Source organism: Typopeltis vanoorti, chromosome 23, assembly GCF_054136105.1.
Source record: "Typopeltis vanoorti isolate ZY-2024b chromosome 23, IOZ_Tvanoo_1.0, whole genome shotgun sequence".
Lineage (NCBI taxonomy): Eukaryota > Metazoa > Arthropoda > Arachnida > Uropygi > Thelyphonidae > Typopeltis > Typopeltis vanoorti.
In genome coordinates, this window is record NC_143571.1 from 29,896,056 (window position 1) to 29,917,836 (window position 21,781).

Here is a 21,781-nt window from a genome sequence, read left to right on the forward strand (position 1 = left end):
ATTTCTATTTCAGTGGCCGACAGGTACTATAAAGAATGATTGAAGTGTTACAGTTAAAGTAACCAGATGTAACAGAAAAGATGTCGTCCTTTTTTTTGTTACTTAATAACAACGATCATGCCGGATCTTTTCTTCTGCAAAGTAGTTATCTGAAATCTTTTCAATTAAAAGCAAGTAGTTTTATAGTATTTGTATGCATTTTTTTTTTATTTTGTATGTAGATAAATAAAATTGTTACGGAACATTTCTTCCCCGTTATCTGCAGAGGACAGTGTACGAATAAGGTGTTATTGAGTTATTAAAGCTCTGATCATGGCAGGAGGGTAACAGCAATAGCCGAGTCTCAGTTACTACTTCATTGGTTACAGCATTGCCATCCATTACCCTCCAAGGGTTTCGTATTCTATTCTATTATTCCCGGAACATTTTTTTAACTTCTATGGCTGGATGGACATCAATCCCTTGGATTTTTATCCCGTAATCGGTATTTTTTTAATTGTTTAAAGAAAGAAAGTTTTGAGTACTTGGCTCGCCCTAATTAGGGCTGTGTAGAAATATTTCAATCTGTGATCAGGGCCGCCTTTGAGCGTTTATGTTTCCATCCGTCTTTTCATCGTAATCCGATGACTCACGAATGAGTAGGTTGGGATCGAGTGATGCCTGAGCAAAGTACTTGGCTGCTATCTGGAGGAGAAAAACTAGGTATGTCTGACAGGTTTCCGTCTTGGTGGAGGATAGTGTTACTTACAAACCACGGGGCATCGAAGATCATTCAAAGGCATTTGGTTTGGATTATTGGTAATCTTTTGATGTTGCTGGGGGAGGTGTGGCTGGTGAACCGTAAGTTAGTATGGGTCTGATGATTGCTTTGTATATTGTTAGTTTGTTTTCTGTACTGACTTTGCTTCTTCGGTTGAGTAGAGGGTAGAATTGAGCTATTGCTGGGTTAGCTTTGTTGCAGGCATGAGAGATGTGAGAGTTGAAGCTAAGATGATATATCATTATTGAACATCGTGACTGTTCCGTGATGGTTTGCTTTCTTCCTTGTAAATAGTATGGCCGTGCTTTTGTCTGCATTGACGTCAATTCTCCATTTCCGAAACCATTTTTTAAGATTCGTTGCTGCGTTCCGTAGTCATTGTGTGAATAGGTATGGCCTGAGCGATCTGGTCAGTATCGCCATGTCATCTGCATAGAAAGCCATAGTGGTTGATGCTGTGCTTGGGACGTCTGAGATAAAAATGTTGAAGAGCAGCGGTGATAATAGTGAGCCTTGCGGGACACCTGTGATACGTCTTGTAGTGGATCTGAGCCCATGGAGTTTCACTTGAAATTTTCGGTCTTTCAGGTAAGAGTCTATGATTTGGATGAGGTTTAGTGAGTATTTTGCAGTTATTAGTTTGTGGATGAGGCCTTTGTGCCACACTTTATCGAAGGCTTTCGCCACATCCATGAAGATTGCACCTACATGTTGTTTCCAATTAAATCCAATAGTTATGTATTCTATAAGTCTGTGGATTTGTTGAGTTGTGCAGTGACCTGTTCGAAATCCAAATTGTTCGTTAGGTATTAGATCTAGTTTGTCCGTTTCGTTTTGAAGTCGTTTTAGTATTTTTCAGCGATTTTCCCAAGGCCTGACAAGAGGCTGATAGGTCTATAATTCTGGGGGAATTCTGGTGTTTTCCCCGGTTTGTGGATGAGGATTATATCTGCCTGCTTCCAGCAAGTGGGGAAGTAGTTGAGTCTTAGCATCGCATTGAGGATAGCCACTAGATGCATTATTGTTTTCTGAGGGAGTGCTTTTATAATTTTGTTTGAAATCTGATCAGGACCTGGTGCTTTTCTGTTGTTGAGTTCTTGATGATTTGGTATATGTCCTTTGGCATAGTATAGCTTGTGTTGTCACGGCTGGTGGTATGATGATGTGCATAGCGTACTTGACTGTGCATTTTTTCAATGAAGCGCAAGTCTGCATGAGTGTAGTTTGGTTGAAATTGCAGCTCCAGGGTTTCTGCAAAGGCTTCTGCTTTTTAATCTTCTCGGCAGACTATGCCGCTTTCTCAATTGATTGGTTGTATGTTGGAGTGATCGCTTCGAAGGGCTTGAGTCATTTTCCATAATGAGTTATCTACAGTGTTTAAGGAGCTTAGTTTCCTCTCCCACAGTTGATTCTTATGGCCTTTGATTGCATATCGGACTAGGTTTGTTGCCCTGTTTAGCTCTTGTTCCTGGGGTGATAGTGTTGCATGGTATCGACGTCTGATCCTGTTTTTGTTGCTGGTAAGCTTTAGAATATCTTCTGGGAGCAGGTTACTTTGAGCTGGAGCGGTAAGTGGAGGCTGTTGCAACGACAGTTTGGATTGTCCTTTCCAGTTTATTGATTGCTGTGTCTACTTCTTTGGGTGAGGAGATGGTTGCGACAGGGCCTGTGATGTTGCAGAGAGTTGCGTTGAGCTTCTTGAATTTTATGTAGGATTGTCCGGCGATGATTTCTGCTTCCCCGCCTAGGCTAAGAAGAACTGGATTGTGGTTGGAGCTAAGATCATCAGTAACCTGTAACTGGAACTGGTGTGGGGTGTTCCTGAAAATGGCTATATATCCAGCACGTCAGGTTTGCCCAGTGGTTCGTAGTGTGTTGGTTCAATAGGACCTGCTATAGTGATGTTTCTTGTCATAGCGAATTTGTGTAGGCTCTTCCCATTATTATTGGTGTTTCTACTGTTTCATGCGGGAAGTTTTTGCGTTTAGGTCTCCCACCACTATTGTTGCTTCGTTTGTGTCAAGGAGATGGGGCTAGGAGTGGTTTGCCTGGAGGGTTGCAGAGTGAATGTAGTTTTATACTGCCTGTGTTGTTGGTGTGTATCTCAATTCCAGTTTTTTCCAGGTTTGTAGTTGTTGTTTTCTTGATCTCATTGTATCTTATGCTTTTTTGACAAAGATAGCCGTTCCGCCCCCCCCCCCCCCACTCTGGCGTTGAGTCTGTCTGTCCTAAGTAGTGTGTAGCACCTTATTTTGGGGTTGCCTCAAGGTGCCGAAGGTGCGTCTCGTTGATTAAAAGGATGTCTATTTTATATCGTTCAGTAAATTCTTCTAGTTCTAGGAGATTATTGTTTAGTCCGTTAGCATTCCAATATGCGATCTGTATTCAGTTAGCTGTGGTAACCGTGTTATCCATTAATCATGGAAAAGATGACTTGTGTGTTTTTGAGGAATTTATTGGTGTCGGCCTGATTGGGATTTGTTTTGCTAACGGCCGTTCACATCTCTCCAAAAGTAGCAGCTAGGATTGCGGTGGGGTTTTGGTTGCAAGATGCCGGATTGTTACTTGCAGAGACCGCAGATGCGTATAATTTATCGGGAGTAACAGCACACGTTCTGATTTCTGGTGTAGTTCGCTTCTGATTGGGCAGGGGTAGTGCCTCTTTAGCCTTCTGCAGGTTAGATGGGTGGAGTGAACATCCCTTGTAGTTGGCTGGGTGTGGGCTACCACATTTTTCACACTTAGCGGGCTTGGTTCGCGGTTTGAAGCAAGTGTGCGAGGGATGGTTGTCACCGCACTTGTAACCCGCTTTACATAGTTTTTGTGCATGTCCATATTTTTGACAGCGATGGCATTGACCGGCTGAAGCCTTTCTTCTGAGAGGTTCGGTCTTGATGACTAAGCTGCAGACTATTTTAAGGTCGTAAATTTCTCTATGGTCTTTACTGATCTCGACTAAGGCTAGAGGCATAGGGCGCTTGTCTGCTCGGTACATGCGCGATATCTTAATTGGCTCTAGGCCTTGTGATCTGAGGTCAGTAGCTATTTCTTCAGCGGGTATGGTTTCAGCCAGACCTCTGATGACCACTTTTAGATTTTTTTCATTCTTATGCTGAAATGTGGGATATGGGACTTCCAGTTCTTCCATAAGTCTGGTGAGCTGGTGGTAGTCCGAAATTCCTTCAGGTTGAATCCGCATTCCTTCACCTGTACTCTTGGCTGAAATTTGATGTTTGTGTTCTTCATCGTCTCTGCAATTAAAGATTTTTCTTTAATTGCAGAGACTGCAATTTTTCTTTTGTTCTTAAAATTACTGGTGGAATCCTCTCTTTGGGTTGTGCCTTGAAGTTCGTCTCTATTCTTTCATCAGGTTGTGCTGTTAAGTCCATTGGAGCTGTTCTTTCCAAGGGTTGAGGTATTATTTCAAGTTCAGCAGCTGGCGATTCCTTCTTGCGCTTCTTTCTGCTGACAACCTGATAGTCTGTAGAGTTATCTGAGTCCACTAGGGGCTGGTCGATAACTGGCGACATAATCTCTCTTGTGTTATCATGAAAAGTGGTGTGGAGAGGGTCAGGGGATTGATAGTCCTCTGTTTCAACCTCTTCTATTTGGTGGATTGCTACCTTTCCTGGCCATTTCCTTTGCAGCAGGTCTCCTACATGCTTAAAGATTGCCAATAGCTGTTTAAAATCGAGCTCATCGTATGAAGAGTCCATAGTTTGGCCTAAGAGAAAATAGCGGTTTCTCGGGTTTCCCGAGTAGTTTGCGAGTGATCCTGTAGACTTTGAGAGTCCACTAGCTAATCCCGTAGACAGATTGGAGTAAGTGTCTACCATCAAAAAATTAGTTTTTTTATAGGTGACTGTCCTAAAAACAAGGAAAAAGGAGTTTCGGGAACTTACTTGGACACAGTGCAAAGACCTACCTCCCTAAAATACCATTCATCCACCACTGGTCCTCATTGCGGGTGGGGCCTGCCGGCCATGAGACCTCTGCATATTTCATACAGAGGGGGAGATAGTAGGTCTCGAACTGTATTAGTTCCAGTGCAATGCGAGCTTCTCGAAAAACCTTGTATTAAATTCAACTAGGTAGAGTCTAAAGGAATACGTCCGATCACAACGACAGCCACTCGACTCTCCTCCTGGAACATTTAGTCCTTAAAAGGACTGGCTTAAAGGGGCGAAGCAAGAATGCTTTTCATCTTCCCCGTGAGTTGTTAAAGCTCTGATCCTGGCAAGAGGGTAACAGCAATAGCCGAGCCTCAGTTAGAACTTCATTGGCTGCAGCATTGCCATTCATTACTCTCCAAGGTTATATATTAATCACTGCATCTCACGGTCGATTCCCCGGAACACTTAAGTTCTTAAAAGAACTGGGCGATGGACTGAGTCCTTGACTCTTTATCCCGTCATCTGAATGAAGTAAATCTGTGTGGATGGAGTGTTGTTGAGCTAAAAAGCTCTAGTCATGGCTGGGTAACGGCAATAGCCGAGCCTCAGTTAAAACTTCATTGGCTACAGCATTGCCATTTGTTACCCTGGAAGTCCTAAAAAGGACTTAAATAAATCTCTTTACCTCTTCTCGTCTTATAAGAACCGGGCGATGGACTGAGTCCTTGACTCTTTATCCCGTCATCTGAATGAAGTAAATCTGTGTCGATGGAGTGTTATTGAGCTAAAAAGCTGGGTAACGGCTATAGCCGAGCCTCAGTTAAAACTTCATTGGTTACAGCATTGCCATTTGTTACCCTGATTAGTAAGTAAAGGGTAAAATCTCAAAAAATCGGACGATCTCTAGGCCACTCCATAGTGGGCGAAAGACCGTCCATGTCTCAGCGTTGGTTCCACTCATTGACGGCCGCCCCGTCCAAGCACCCCGACGGGCTCCCCGTTTAAGCAGAACCGCTCAGCGTTGGTTCCACTCAGTGTCGGCCGCCCCGTTCAAGCACCCCAACGGGCTCCCCGACTCCTGAGCAGAACCGCTCAAATTCCGAGGAAAATAATTCACCGACAAGAACCCCTCAGCGGGCCCTGCCGGAGAACACCTTCCCCGGAGACTCAAGGTGCTCCCTTAAGGCAAAAATCCTAAGGGAGCAAACTCAAAAACTCACACCCAGGATAACAGCAACAGCCGAACCTCAGTTTACTTCCTCGGTTCAGCATTGCTATTTGTTACCCTGATTAGTAAGTAAAGGGTAAAATCTCAAAAAATCGGACGATCTCTAGGCCACTTCTTAGTGGGCGAAAGACCGTCCATATCTCAGCGTTGGTTCCCCTCAGTGACGGGCTCCCCGACTCCTGAGCAGAACCGCTCAAATTCCGAGGAAAATAATTCACCGACAAGAACCCCTCAGCGGGCCCTGCCGGAGAACACCTTCCCCGGAGACTCAAGGTGCTCCCTTAAGGCAAAAACCCTAAGGGAGCGAACTCAAAAACTCACACCCAGGATAACAGCAACAGCCGAACCTCAGTTTACTTCCTCGGTTCAGCATTGCTAATTGTTACCCTGATTAGTAAGTAAAGGGTAAAATCTCAAAAAATCGGACGATCTCTAGGCCACTCCATAGTGGGCGAAAGACCGTCCATGTCTCAGCGTTGGTTCCACTCATTGACGGCCGCCCCGTCCAAGCACCCCGACGGGCTCCCCGTTTAAGCAGAACCGCTCAGCGTTGGTTCCACTCAGTGTCGGCCGCCCCGTTCAAGCACCCCAACGGGCTCCCCGACTCCTGAGCAGAACCGCTCAAATTCCGAGGAAAATAATTCACCGACAAGAACCCCTCAGCGGGCCCTGCCGGAGAACACCTTCCCCGGAGACTCAAGGTGCTCCCTTAAGGCAAAACCCCTAAGGGAGCGAACTCAAAAACTCACACCCAGGATAACAGCAACAGCCGAACCTCAGTTAGCTTCCTTGGTTCAGCATTGCTAATTGTTACCCTGATTAGTAAGTAAAGGGTAAAATCTCAAAAAATCGGACGATCTCTAGGCCACTCCATAGTGGGCGAAAGACCGTCCATGTCTCAGTGTTGGTTCCACTCATTGACGGCCGCCCCGTCCAAGCACCCCGACGGGCTCCCCGTTTAAGCAGAACCGCTCAGCGTTGGTTCCACTCAGTGTCGGCCGCCCCATCCTAGTACCCCGATGGGCTCCCCGACTCCTGAGCAGAACCGCTCAAATTCCGAGGAAAATAATTCACCGACAAGAACCCCTCAGCGGGCCCTGCCGGAGAACACCTTTCCCGGAGACTCAAGGTGCTCCCTTAAGGCAAAAACCCCAAGGGAGCAAACTCAAAAACTCACACCCAGGATAACAGCAACAGCCGAACCTCAGTTTACTTCCTCGGTTCAGCATTGCTAATTGTTACCCTGGAAGTCCTAAAAAGGACTTCTCTTCATCCTCTTCTCGTCTCACTTAGATAGCGACTATTTATTAAAAATTATTAAATATATTTTTAAGTGTGCTTATATGTTTCATTGCAATTTCTAAAAATTTCAACTTATTAATTCAAATTATATTAAGTAAAATTTATTTTAATTTGTTTTCAATTAAAATTTAAAATAATTTTAATTTTTTTTTGAAATTTCATTAAATCCTAGACCATAATGCTCTTTTCAAATAGACCAATGGAAAATGCGATTATTATAAATGCAAGGTAATATCAAGAAAGGGATGTGAAATTGACCAAATCACAAGATTGGATTTTGATTATAATGGAAAAATTTAACTGAAATTATGCTTTAGCGCAGCAGCAGCAAATGAAGTATAATTCTTATCAATAATCTTAGGTTAATTTATTGTTATATTATACTTTATACATGTTTGTAGAGTGAAACTGTAAAAATTTAATGAAACTGTGAAAATGAATGTCGCGGTTCTGCTTCAAAAAAAGCAATTCTTTGCTTAGAAATAAAATTTTCTCCTAATATGGTAGAAAAGTTTTAAGAAAAATATGTTTAATATAAAATATATGTTAATTTTTTAAAAATTTTTAAATTTTTTAAATAATTTTGATGAAAAATAAGAAAATATATTGACACCATAAGTATTTAAGTATCAATTATTTACAAATAAAATGTTATTACTGATAATTTTATTGAGGGTGAAGGATCAATCGACCGTGAGATGCGGTGATTGATTCATTAATGCCCTTGGGGGTGATGGATAGCAACGCAAAGCTGTACCAATGAAGTTTAACTGAGGTTCGGCTGTTGCTCTTACCCACTTGGGCGATGAGTTTTTGAGTTCGCTCTCTTAAGGTTTTTGCCTTAAGGGAGCACTTTGAGTCTCCGGGGCGGTGTTCTCCGGCACGGCCCGCTGAGGGGCTTTGTCGGTGAATTATTTTCCTCGGAATGTGAGCGGTTCTGCTCGGTACTCGAGTTTCACTGAGTAGAACCAACGCTGAGATTTGGACGGTCTTTCGCCCACGAATGAGTGGCCTAGAGATCGTCCGATATTTTTGAGATATCACCTTTACTTACACATTCGGTGATTGATTCATTAATGCCCTTGGGGGTAACGGATGGCAACAATGCAATGCTGTACCAATGAAGTTTAACTGAGGTTCGGCTGTTGCTGTTACCCCCTTGGGCGACGAGTTTTTGAGTTCGCTCTCTTAAGGTTTTTGCCTTAAGGGAGCACTTTGAGTCTCCGGGGAAGGTGTTTTCCGGCACGGCCCGCTGAGGGGCTTTGTCGGTGAATTATTTTCCTCGGAATTTGAGCGGTTCTGCTCAGTGGTCGGGGAGCCCGTCACTGAGTGGAACCAACGCTGAGATTAGGACGGTCTTTCGCCCACTATGGAGTGGCCTAGAGATCGTCCGTATTTTTGAGATTTCACCTTTACTTACATAGTCGGTGATTGATTCATTCAATCCAATACCCTTGGAGGGTAATGGATGGCAATGCTGTAGCTAATGAAGTCCTAACTGAGGCTCGGATATTGCTTTTACCCTCCTGCTATGATCAGAGCCTTAATAATAGCTCAATAACACCTTATCCCTACACTGTCCTCTACAGATAACGGGGAATATGAAAAGCATTCTTGCTTCGCCCCTTTAAGCCAGTCCTTATAAGGACTATAAGGATAATTTTATTGAATCAATCCAATACTCTTGGAGGGTAATGGATGGCAATGCTGTAGCTAATGAAGTTCTAACTGAGGCTCGGATATTGCTTTTACCCTCCTGCCATGATCAGAGCCTTAATAATAGCTCAATAACCTTATCCCTACACTGTCCTCTACAGATAACGGGGAATATGAAAAGCATTCTTGCTTCGCCCCTTTAAGCCAGTCCTTATAAGGAATATAAGGATAATTTTATTTTTATTATATAAAAATCTATAGATTTTTATTTAGAGTTCGTGCATAACAAGTTTTTTTTATTGATTATTGATAGTTTTGTTACTCATTATTATTGATAATATTCAACTATAGATCCATTTTGATTGCTCGAAATTTTCCATGAAATATTAACACAATAAAATAAAAACGAGTAATCCGTTGATTAAAGCCTGGTTATTTCCACCTTTTAATTCTTTGTTATCATTCGCACATACAAGCTTCCTTTCTAATTAAAGGAGAATATGAAAAGAGAGAAAGAGTGGGATTCTTTCATCCTAAGGAAATAGAATTTTGTAAAAGACAACCACAATAAAAAACGAGTTTGGCAGTAGAAGCTGACTTTATTGTTCTTTTTATGTCCTCTTGTCTACAACGCTGATTAGTGAATCCTATAGGAACACATCTGCACAGGAACCGAGCAATAAATCTGATTAAATTGCACTCTCGTCCACCTACTCACCATCCTATGTTTGGTTTTGAATCATTTGACTGTATCTGTCAATATGTCGAACTCATAAATAGTGAACAATGCAGTAAATAAGGGAAAAAAATATAAAAATGAACAATACCAATACAGCAAATGGTTTATCATATGTTGACTAGCGCCATCTATGATTTTGAGTTTTATTTGACATTATATTATGTTTTTATGTTATATTATTTTATATATGATTATGAATTTAGCAGAAATTGTTATGCGTAATGGTATAAATATATGTAAGAAAAATTTGAATTATGTTTTAAAATGTAATGCCCCAAAATTTGAATGAAATAATCGTATTTTTAAATATTTAAAAAAAAATTTTATGATTTCACCACAACAAAAATACTATTTATTCTTGTTTGTTCTTTGTACTAAAAATGAGAGAAGATGATTCCTTTCCTATTTTTATATTCCGGTTTTAGATTTTTTTTTCATTAAGAACGATATATATTCCTACTTCATTTATGCGGTCTATTGTCAAGTTGTTATAAAAGTTCCATATGTTATTTTAGTCAGGCAGTCCTTGTAGTTAATCTTTTTGCATAATCTCTTATTCCACCAATTTCATGTTAAGTTGGAAGCTCCTCATAGTACTTCATTCATACAAACAGCCCACTTTCTTAAAAACGGCATTGAGAAACTCTACATGCTTCTCTCTCTCTCTCTCTCTCTCTCTCTCTCTCTCTCTCTCTCTCTCTCTCTGTGTGTGTGTGTGTAGAAGCACTCGGAGGTCTCTGCGCTAGCATGCGTCTATCTGGCAAGCGGCCAATAACGGCAAAGATTCTTCACATAAACCTCCTCTTCAGATGGTCATAAATCACCGAACGTTGCTGACAACGTTAAGATTTGTATGCGAATGAAACCTGAGCCTTTTACATAATTCTTATGCTCATCAACGTTCATTACTTTGCTATTCAAAGTGGGGAGTAAAAGAAGGGTCATGGAAGACCTGCCAACGAAACGATAATATTGATTGAGAAAGGTTAAATGAAGGCTGACAATTTGATGCGAAGAAAGAGGCAGTTAGATGCGATGAATCGTCTTAATAATATCTTGAAGAGACCGATATTTCTACATTTAATATGCAAAACGATTTTAACGAGTTTGTATTTTAAAGTCATAATTATTTCGCTTAGTTTATATCGATCCGAGTTGGTAATAAGTAGTCATGGAAACAAAGAGTTATATAATAGTTTAGGTTCATTTTATCGTTCGTAAAATGATAAAATCATGGACTTTGTCATATAAAAGATGGACAGATGATACACAATTCATAGGCAACCCCGTATTCCGAAAGATCTAAGAGGAATTCGTATTTGACCAAATGCGCATGTGCAATTTATTTTTTTACTCCTATCTTCATGCACAGTATCTATGAATGCAATTTTGTTCCGATCTGAATCTTGTCAGCATTCAGGGAGTTGGGAGTTCTCTCTTTCTTATTTTATGAATACATATTTGGAATTTCTTCTTATATATCAAGAAGTTTGCTAGGTTTCTGTTCAAAAATGCAATTTTGTATCGAAGGCAATCGTATTCAAGAAAGTGAGGATATGTTTTGTACGTTGTGTGCTTTGCTGTTCACAATCTTTCTGTTATTTGCTCATCCGTTTTTCTTCCACTAAACTTTAAGGCAATTTGCTACTGCATTCACTTTATTCGGTAAAAGTTTTCAACGTATTTTTTTGTTTATCTCTTAGATCATAATAGTATAGTCTTTCTCCATCCATCGGGGATTTACTGCCTTAAAATCTTATTTATGCCTTTTAGTGTCCTATTTTTATATATAATAATTCTGTTATGATTGCTCTTAGATTTAAAAAACAACAAAATTTCGGAACTAAAAGGTACATTTTCGAAGATCTACAGACAACAAGTTAACGTTGTGAAAAATTTTGTCGATCGCTAGATAATAGTTTTTATAAGCTCATCGCAAGAGCTGTTCAAAGTAAGGCACATGCGTGATACTTGTTCTAGATTTTTCCATGTACGAAACACAATCACATGACATGAGTAACTGAATTAGGGAAAATGTACCTGCAAATATGTGCGTACTCAAGCAAATGACTCAGTTTGCTTAATAAATTAAAATAAATAAATAAATAAATAAATAAATAAATTAAAAAATATATATATATATATATATATATATATATAAATTAGTAATACGAATTTAGTGAATCGGCTAAGCATATGCAAGTGAACTTCGAATGAATTTCTTTCTGCGTTAAACCTTCTTTCAGAAAGAATTTTATAACCGCACGATACTCAATTTTTATCCATTTCAAGGGATGCAGACAACACTTTTGCTTCAGACAGCTATATAAGACAAACGACTTAAGAAAATGACTTGCAATTTCACATGGATGCTTACGACAGATGTACCAACTTAGAAAAAAAAAATTGCTGATAGTGTTGCCATCGGTGGTCAAGGCCGAGAACTTTTCAGACCACCCTCATATGAATATACTATGAATTTAGTGACTTTGTAATATCAAATGAAATTTCCATCGGTGAACGAACCATTGAACATTGAACCGTCATGCATGTTCTCTTCGGTTTATTGGAGGTAAAGACTGAAGATAATTAAAACCAAAAAGGAAATAAAAACGAACTTAAAAATTGTCTTCTGAGCAAAATTCTCACATCCATGAAACGTTAATATGCAAAAGTTTCAGGAACTGGAACTTTCATATGTTGATGATGCTAGGTTTTCATTTCTTCAGGCAATTTTTTTCTTTGAGGATAAAAAGAAACACAGAAATACGTAAAGAATTGAAAGTAGACTCAGTATTGGACAAAATATATGAATACTAAAAGAAGTGGATTGAACAGAATGGACAGTTAAAGACTATACAAAAAGATACTTCGAAACCACTCATTTGAAGGATAGAAGTTGGGGACTACCGAAGAAAAGATGGACTGAAGTCGGAACAGGCCACCGGCTCTAAATCATTGAAAGAGTTATGATAATTTCTGGAAGTCATTTTATAAAATTTTTTTGGCATGCGAAAAAAAAATTACGATCTAACCTTCCAATATACAGAGTATCAGTGTGCATTTGAACCACATTTGGTACTTCAGCCTCTGTTTACATTAATTCTCCTTCATTTACTTTAGCTTGTTTTTCCTCCACCACAAACTTACTACATTACAAGTCTTATTGGAGGCGAATACTTCGCTAATCCATTTGATTTATTGTCAGAATGAAAATAAATCAAATACATATCTACACATACCGGCCACTGACTTGGAAACTTTTATTAAATACCGTGTTGGATGCGACTGCCAATACCGATCTTCTTCTTCATTTCCTTTCGTACAAGTCGGTGATATATGAGTTAGGAACAGCCTTCATTGAATCCTTCTGTCAACTGCTACACACAGGAAGTTCTGGTTGTCCGTACAAGCCATGTCAGATGACGGCGATCTCGTTCCTGATAGACTGTCTTATCACCACACATATGCCTCTCAGACAAACAATGCGGGTTATTTTTCCACTGATTAAACACCCGGGATGTCTAACCTTTTGAGAAACCAATCAGTTCTGTTGCTTTAAAAATCATCTCTCCAGCAGATGAGCTTTCACAATAAGCCCTTTATGGAACTCCGAAAAACCCCTTTGTTGTTTCCCATTGGGATCAACACAGTTAACTGTTACTGACCACTAGCATTCGTAAATAGTTGCCTAGAACAGGTGGTGCTGCACGTGACCAAGTATTTTGCATATACGCTGCGTAAGTGACGTTCATTTACGTATATGTGTATAAAGGTTTCTAATTCGGTGACCCAGCATGTTTCTTTAAACCAGCCTAGAACAAATTTTGTAATGTTTAATGACTGTTAACATTAATTACATAAATGTTATATTTATCATTTTATTATAAAATCTATTAGGCGTATTAATTACACTTTTTCGATTTTGTGTTATTATTATTATCATCACCATCAAATTCCTGCCTTTTACCCTCAAGGGGTGTACAGGATATTATGATAGTACTACATGAAAAAATTACATCATTACTAACTTTCTACCTAAAATTTTCCTCCAAATTAATCTGTTATCTGTCAACATTCAAACATTATCAGATCTTATATTTTTGTGCCGTATCAATCCACCTATATCTTGGTCTTCCTCTGGGTCCTTTTCCTGCCAACCTGGCAGAGAACACTTGTTTTGCTAATCTTTCCTCTCTCATTCTGTTAGCTCTGCTAACGCATTCCTGGATGCTGACAATCTCCAGTTCTTTCCTAATATTATCATTTTCAATATGATATTTCCATTGATGCCATCTGTTCACGCCTATAATCTTTCTCACGACTCCCATATCTGCGGTCTCTAGTCTTTGGTCAAGTGTTTTACTTCTAACCCAGCTCGCAGATCCATATGTTAAAATGGGTTTGAACACTGTCTTGTATACAGCTAATTTAGTGTTCCGACTAATTTCTCTCTTATTCCATATGAATTTATTCAATTGACTTCCTACCATACCAGCTTTGCTGATTCTGTTGTCTATTTCTATATTTAATTTACCATCTTTAGTAAAAATCGTGCCTAAGCAGCTGAAATGTTTCACTTGTTCCACAGGTTCTCCATTCACAACACAGTTGACATTTTCAATGATTCTGCCTGTTTTCATTGTCTTTGTTCTTTTTATTGCTGACCTTCATACCATATCTATTACAACAGCTATTCAATTTAGTCAGAGAATCTTGCAGACTTGTAGCGGATTTATTTAGAAGTATAACAAGTCCACATAAAGCAAAGAGCTGACATTAACATCTCCAATTTTGATATCATGTTTAATACCACTTTCCTTCATAATGTGATCCATATAGATAATGAATAACAGAGAGGATAATGTACATCCTTGTCTCACACCAGATTTAACATTAAACCATCTTCCTGTACTTCAGTTCTAACTGCTGACTTACAACTCAAATAAAGACTAAGTATTGCTTGATATAATGCCCCAATGACATCATATAGCTGTAGCGTTTCGAACAGCTTCTCTATTAGCACCTTGTCATATGCCTTTTCCAGATCTACAAAACTTAAATTCAGATCTTTATTATATTCCCATGCTTTCTTAACTATTTGTCGTAAAGTAAAAATCTGGTCCTGACAGCCTCTATTTGGCCTGAATCCAGCTTGTTCTTCACCGTGCATCGCTTTTGTATTAAACTAAAATTAAATTAAAAATAAAAATATATCTTAAAAATTTAAATAACGTTTTAATTAATTAAAAGTTCAGCCTATTTTTAAAATTATTTATTATGTAGCACCTGCAAGGAGTCCAAATACTCATCGAGGGAAGGCACCTAATCAACAACTCTCCGTATCCACCACTCAATCCACCAACTACAGCGAACCGTAACTACACCAACATCAACATCATCTACGCTATCTACTGCCTCCACCACCAGCATTTTCACAGACAATCATCACAAACATCCATGTCCCTGGTGGGATTCGAACCCGCATCGGCCAACAAGGCCAACATAATCAGCATATGCTGAATAATCTTAAAATTATAATTTTATGCAATAATTTTGCTAAATATCTGCTCCTTTCAGGTCTTCTCTTTCAGCGTTCATGGGGTGTATTGCTTTAAGAGGCTTCTAAACGCTTCTACTTTTATAGCAGATGGTAGCAGCTTCTCAATGGAGTGGGCCTAATTAATTTGTTTGACTTCTGCTTACCGAAACTTGACTCATACTGCTCATCCCAAGCGTGACTGGAAGATTGGCCATGTTGCCCGGATTGCTGGATAATGTCTTTAGCTCTGGTATAATTGCGTACGATTGACGTTTAAGAATAGCAGCAGCTAGTTATGATGAAGATATTCCTATAAGTATTTAGGAGATGGCATTTTCCTTTATTCTTATCGGAAATGGAAAAATATGTTCATTGAATTATGAAGGTACGTCTGTAGCTGAGTTAGTCACGACCATGTCCTTTGGTTGGAAAGACTCTGATTTGAATTGGATGAAAAAGAACCTTTAAAAAGATTTTCCAAATGATTGTGAGTCATCCAATCTCATAACTGTAATGGCAGAGTTTGCCTTTATAGAAACTTGGGTTTCTCGTTCTTCAAAACAGACAAACCCGCTAGAAACACGCACTTTACAAACCTGATACAATACACTGGCTTGATAGTTTTATCTACTTAGCATAGTTTCTTTAGTCCTAAGTCCACGACAACAACACTGACTTAAAAAGCCAGGTTAAAAGCTTGTAGTAACCCTGTGATAGATTAACTGATGTCTAAGCACAGATGTCCTTTTTTAACATGACTATCTTTATGGCGCAGTGAAAAGGTTAACAACTGCAAGCAATTGTTAACTTTTTTCAAAAATTCAACTAAGATTGGCTTTAAGAGATTTTAGTCATAAAAAAAAGACTAGTTCTTTATATTTTACCTGATTAAACATTGAGTGTATGTTTATATAGTTTTCCAGTTATAAATTACTTTATAAATAAATAAAATATAAATTTATCTTTTTTTACAAAATAAAAAAGAAATCTGAAAAAAAGAATATTGTAATTTATTATCGTATTTAAATATTATCAAAATTTATTGTTAGAAAAAAATGGAAAAAAATTATACTAACCATTAGTAAGCAAATGTTCTGAGTTTAGTTAAAATGTTTTATTGCTAATAATTGTGTAAATAGAATTGCTTTGTTTTGTTTTGTTTTTTTAATTATTTTTTTAACAGAACTATTAATCTTCCTACGCATGGCCCCGAATCTGAGTAATGACGTTTTTAGTAATTATTTTCTGAAATCTCTTCTGGTATTCGTTATTTCTCTCAAATATCATTTCCGTTTTTTCCTACCAGAACAACCCACTCCGTAAAATTGAATAAATACTTCGAGCATTTACTGCTGTTGAAATCTGAGCCCTCTTCAAGAAAAGTTTCCGCTTAACTCAGTCCAATAAATTGTCTTGTAGCTAAATCTTTCTTCCGTTGCCATGGAGACCGTATTCAGTGGACAAAAAGAAGTCATTGAAAATCTTTGCTAACGATGAAATTCACCTAAACGTTAACTTATCACAGTCGCAACTACTCTTGCCTACACATGTGACGCAAACTTCGATGTTTTTGATCTCTGATATTCGTTCTTTTCATTAGTTCCAAATCGAAATGTGTTTTATTCTTCTACCAAACATGTGTGACACTAATGGACCTCGAGAATTTGATAGTCCAAAGGAAAAACCAATTTGTTGCTTCTTACTGTGGCATTTCTTTATTAGTCCTTTCAGCTTCAGCTTTTTTCTACCTTTTCGATTCAGAATTATTTTATTTATTTATTTATTCGTATGGGGTTCTCCCCGTTCCTCTACCATCCCTTAGGATTGGTTAAGCCCTCCTAGTGAGGGATTCAAAATGAAAATAAAAACGAGAAAACAGCTAAGTGTAATTATTTTCCAAACCAGATTTCATGTAAGGGACGTTTTGCAAGAATCATGTTTTGAAAGAAATTCTCAAGAAAAATACTGAACTTTCAAGTAGCCCGAAAAAGAATTAAGGCTGATAAATCAAATTTAAACTTTGTAAAACAAGAAAATTAAGTGAGATTGTAATTTGACCGCTACATTTTAATTCGAACAATTGCCCACAGTTCTTTATACATGAATCAATTTTAAAGAAGAATTACGGATTACCAAAGAACTAGTCAGATATCTTCAAGTTAATTTTAGACTTCTATGAACATGAAGACCAGATATAAAAAAATAAAAGAATTTTGTTTTAATTGATTTCATCGCACAGTGTAAAACAACCATCCTATATACAGGAAGTTGAAAAATCACCATGTTTGACCTCTAGAGCAAAGCCTTCGGATTAGGTAATATTTAGCCCACCCACTGCACTAAATGTGCGATGGGGTTTTGAAGACGTTCTGCTAGTTAAACAAAACATCGTTATGAAAGAGCTATTCCAGTCCTTCAAGGTTGAGCTCTTAAAGGCGTCATTATCATATTATCATACTTTTATCTCTCCCTCTCTACCCCCTTGGGAGTTTGATAAATTGCTATGTCACCTCCTTTAATGCAACGAAGGAAATTTTTTACACAAATCGTTTAGGTGAAAGTAACGGAATGAATTCTTTAAAAATATTTCTTCCTTTGCTATCAAAACATCCATTTAATGCTGGTAACCTTGAAAGAAAGATAGTTTCAATTGCGGAATGATGCTTTTTTTTTGGGGGGGGGGGGGTATATATACCAACACATGAAAAAAAAATCAGTTCGATTCATCATTATCATACCCTCTTTTTCCTTTTTAAGATTATTGTAGGCTAAGATAAATCTTGTGTTTTATTTCTTCTTCCTAATCATCAGTTGTCGATCTGATTTCAGCATATTTAAATTAAAATTTAATTTAAATGTTTTCCTATATTTTGGTCCTGGAATACTTCAAGTGCACCTTTTTTTTTCATCCAATAGCTTCAGTCGCCTGTAAAAGAAGAAGAGTTTGCTGGACTGTTGGTCGACGGAGAAAGGTATGATCTCGATGATTTAGCAACAGATCCTCTGCTGGATCGAATAAACGAATGGGATTATCCCATATTCGAACTCCAGGAGCATTCCAAGGATCTCATACTTAGTCAGGTAAAGTTGACCGTTTGAATATTTATATAATTGGAATATACACACAACATTGCATTATTCTTGCATTAATATAAAAAATCAACTATGGTGGGGAATTGTTACAAACCTGGTGGATCGGTGGCTAATGATGAAGAAATGCATCACGAAGTATAGACGATAGGCCGAAAAGGGTAATCATAATGGGGACTTTAATTATCCTAACAGTGATTGGGTAGCAGTAAAATCTCATGAGAATAATGAAACTGAATTTATTGAGCTGTTGCGAGACCACTTCCTCGAGCAGCATGTAAGGAAGTAACTCGAGGGCAAAGAGTGTTAGATTTGATTATAGTGTCAGAGGCCGTTTCAGTTAAGAAAGTAACTTTTCTCCCTCCAGTTGGTGACAGTGATCATCCAGTACTCACTTGGGAGTGACTAAGTTTATGAATGTTCCATTCAGAAAAGGTTGCATGCTGAACTACAAAATAGAAAATTATGACCGACTAAGGAGTATATACTGAGTTCAATGGAATGGGATCGGTTGCTGGATGGGAAGAATATCCACAGTGCATGGGAAGCATTTAAACAATGTTTAAATGTATGCGAAGATTTCTGTGGTTTAGCAGTTCATAAGAAAGATTCCGGTAATTGGACGGACCACATGTTTATTAAGCTAAATGAAAATAAAAAATAAAAAAAAAACCGACAAGTTTCATAAGTAGTTTGACTTACATCTTCAGGGGTCAAAGGTAACTAAAAGTTTAAACACAAGAAATGAGAAATTACTCAAAATAATTCATTATATTTTGTCTGTAACATTCTTGATGTATGGAAGCGTGATTGCGTTCTTGAAATCTTGCTTTTGTGAGATGCTTGTAGGAGGTGTGTTGAGGATTATTTTTATTGTCTTTGCTTCATAACCATTTTTTTTTAGGATCTGTGTTAAATATTGAAATTCTTCATTTCTCTTTTGTTCTGTGCTGGAAATATTATAAGCTCTGTCCCTCAAGGTTTTAATTAAACCTATTTTTGCGAGGGATGGTGGTGTGAGGCCACATTAAAAAATCTTCCTGTATTGGTGGGTTTTCTATAGATGGAGAAAGATAATTTATTATCTTTTTCATTAACTTCTATTAGGATATTAAGAAAGGGAAGTTTTTTATGTTCTTCTTATTCTAAAGTAAATTTTATGTTGTTGTGTATATTATTCAGGTAATCTTTGTAAGCAGTTAGTTCCTCTGTTTTTCCTGGCCACATGATGAAAATATCGTCTACATAGCGTAGCTATGTAGACGATATTTTCCTTTTCTCCTCCTGAAGATGTAAGTCAAACGACTTGTTGGGTTTGTTTTTTTATTTTCACTTAGCTTACTAAACATGTGATTCAATCACCGGAATCTTTCTTATAATACTTAAACAATATTTAAATGATGCGATATCAAACTGTGTCCAGAGTTCGAAGAATAAATAGGGTAGGAGTCAAATGGATGTGTAATCTTACTAAGAAAGAGATTCGTAAGAAAAGGATGATGTGGAAGAAATACCGTGTGCATAAGGATGACGTGGGTTAGGAACGTTATTAGCAGCAAGGCTAGAATAGTCACAACTGTTGTACGTAAAGCAAAGTCTGAGTAAAGTAACTAGCTCTGCGTGCTAAAGACAACCCACAAGAATTCTATCGATATGCAAGTAAAAGAAAGAATGAATATGAAAGAATAACTCTTCTAAATGTAAATGGCGTGAGGTTTACAGATGCAGAAGAGGTTGTTCAGCTAATGACTTCCCATTTGGTTAAAAGCTATCAACCTGGTACGCAGCATTGAGCTCACTGTCACCTCTTCACTAGATGAAGAAACGCAGGTGTGTGAGACCGAGGTATTAGAGCTGTTGCACAAACTGAATAAGAAGTCAGCAATAGAGACTAACGAGATATCAACGGATTAAAATAGTGTTCAGCTGAACTTGCTATTCCTTTGAACAGGCTATATAATTTTAGGGTCTGAACAGGGGAGATTCTTCAGGTGTGGAAAGAATGTACCCAACTATCGACCAATAACATCTCAAGAGTGCTGGTGAAGATTTTGAAAAATTGGTCACGGCTTGAATTCAGAAATGGGTTGACAATGAATCTGTACTTTGCAATGAACAGCATGAGCTTACTAGGGAAGGTCATGTTTTAGCAAGTTGTTTACATTCTGTTACAATGTTACCATTGAACTACACAAGGGGAATGGATACACCATGATACTTTTGGATTTTACTAAGGCTTTTAAGACAAAATACAGAATACAGCATGGAAAACTGCTGCATAAATTAGAGAATATGGGTTTGGATTATAAAATATTAGCGTGGATAAGAGGATGGCCGACGGATAGATATCAAAAAGTGATATACGGGGGATGTGAGTCTGCAAGATTTAAGGTAAATGGTGGTTTACAACAAGGATCAGTGCTTGGTCCACTGTTATTCAATCTGTACATTAATGATATTGCGAAGGATTTGACAAGCGACATACAGTTCTATTTGCTGATGATACAAAGATAGGTAGGGTAATCGGTAATGCTGCTGATATTCAGGCAGAATGATTTGAACAGGTTAGAATTGCGGACAGGAATATGGATGTCAGTTCAATGTCATTAAATTCAAAGTCATGCATTTCAGTCAGATTAGATATTCACTCTCATATTATATTATATAGTAGCTAGGAAGTTAAAGTTCAGGGGCCATGAAGGAAAGATTGCGAATACAGCTCACTAGATAATTTCAATGCTCAGGTTAACTTTGACTTGTGAAGAGGATGTCACTTTGCCTCTTTTCAGCTTTGATAAGACCTCACTTGGACTGCTGTATGCAGATCTGGTCTACTGGTTTGCTTTGTGATTCTGATACAGTGGAGAGAATGCAAAGGAGGGAAACAAAAAATGATATCTGGATTATGGAATACTGATTATGGAGACAGATTGAGAATTTGTAGACTGCAGACACTAGCAAACAGGAGAAAAAGGGGAGATATGATTGAGACTTACAAACTTCGGAAAGGTCATACAGGATTTCAATTGTTGATTTCAATATATATATATATATATATTAGAATTTATATTTCTGTCTTCTAAGGCATTTTTACCGTATCAATCCACATATATCTTGGTCTTTTTCCTGCCAACCTGACAGAGACTACTTGTTTTGTTTGCTAATCTTTTCCTCTAGCATTTTGTTTAAGTGACCATACCACCTAAGATTAGCTCTATTAATACATTTCTGAATGCCAGTAATGGCAAAATCTTTCCTCATATATGCATTTTAGTGTGATACCGCTAGTGATGACATTGTTCACTCCCCCTTATCGTGTTCAGAACTTTCATATCAGAGGTCTCCAGTCTTTGATCAAGAATTTCATTTCTAACCCAGATCTCAGATCCATAAATTAAAAACACTGTTTTGTTTAATTTAATGTTTTGACTAATTTCTCTCTTATTCCATATAAATGTATTCAGTTGACTTCCTACCATACCAGCTTTGTTGATTCTGTTGTCTATTTCCATATTTAATTTACCATCTTCACTAAAAATCGTGTCTAAGTAACTGAAATTTTTTACTTGTT

At 38.0% G+C, this 21,781-nt stretch overlaps 1 protein-coding gene across 5 annotated transcripts in view; it reads left to right on the plus strand.

Annotated features, from left to right (window-relative positions):
• Positions 1 to 21,781, plus strand: part of LOC150093724 (cGMP-inhibited 3',5'-cyclic phosphodiesterase 3A-like) — a 289,278-nt gene that overhangs the window by 224,820 nt on the left and 42,677 nt on the right. For all 5 annotated transcript variants that reach the window (XM_090412778.1, XM_090412781.1, XM_090412779.1 and 2 more), the window contains exon 5: positions 18,037 to 18,201. In XM_090412778.1, the coding sequence (XP_090268904.1) occupies positions 18,037 to 18,201 (165 nt within the window). The remainder of the gene's footprint in view (positions 1 to 18,036; positions 18,202 to 21,781) is intronic.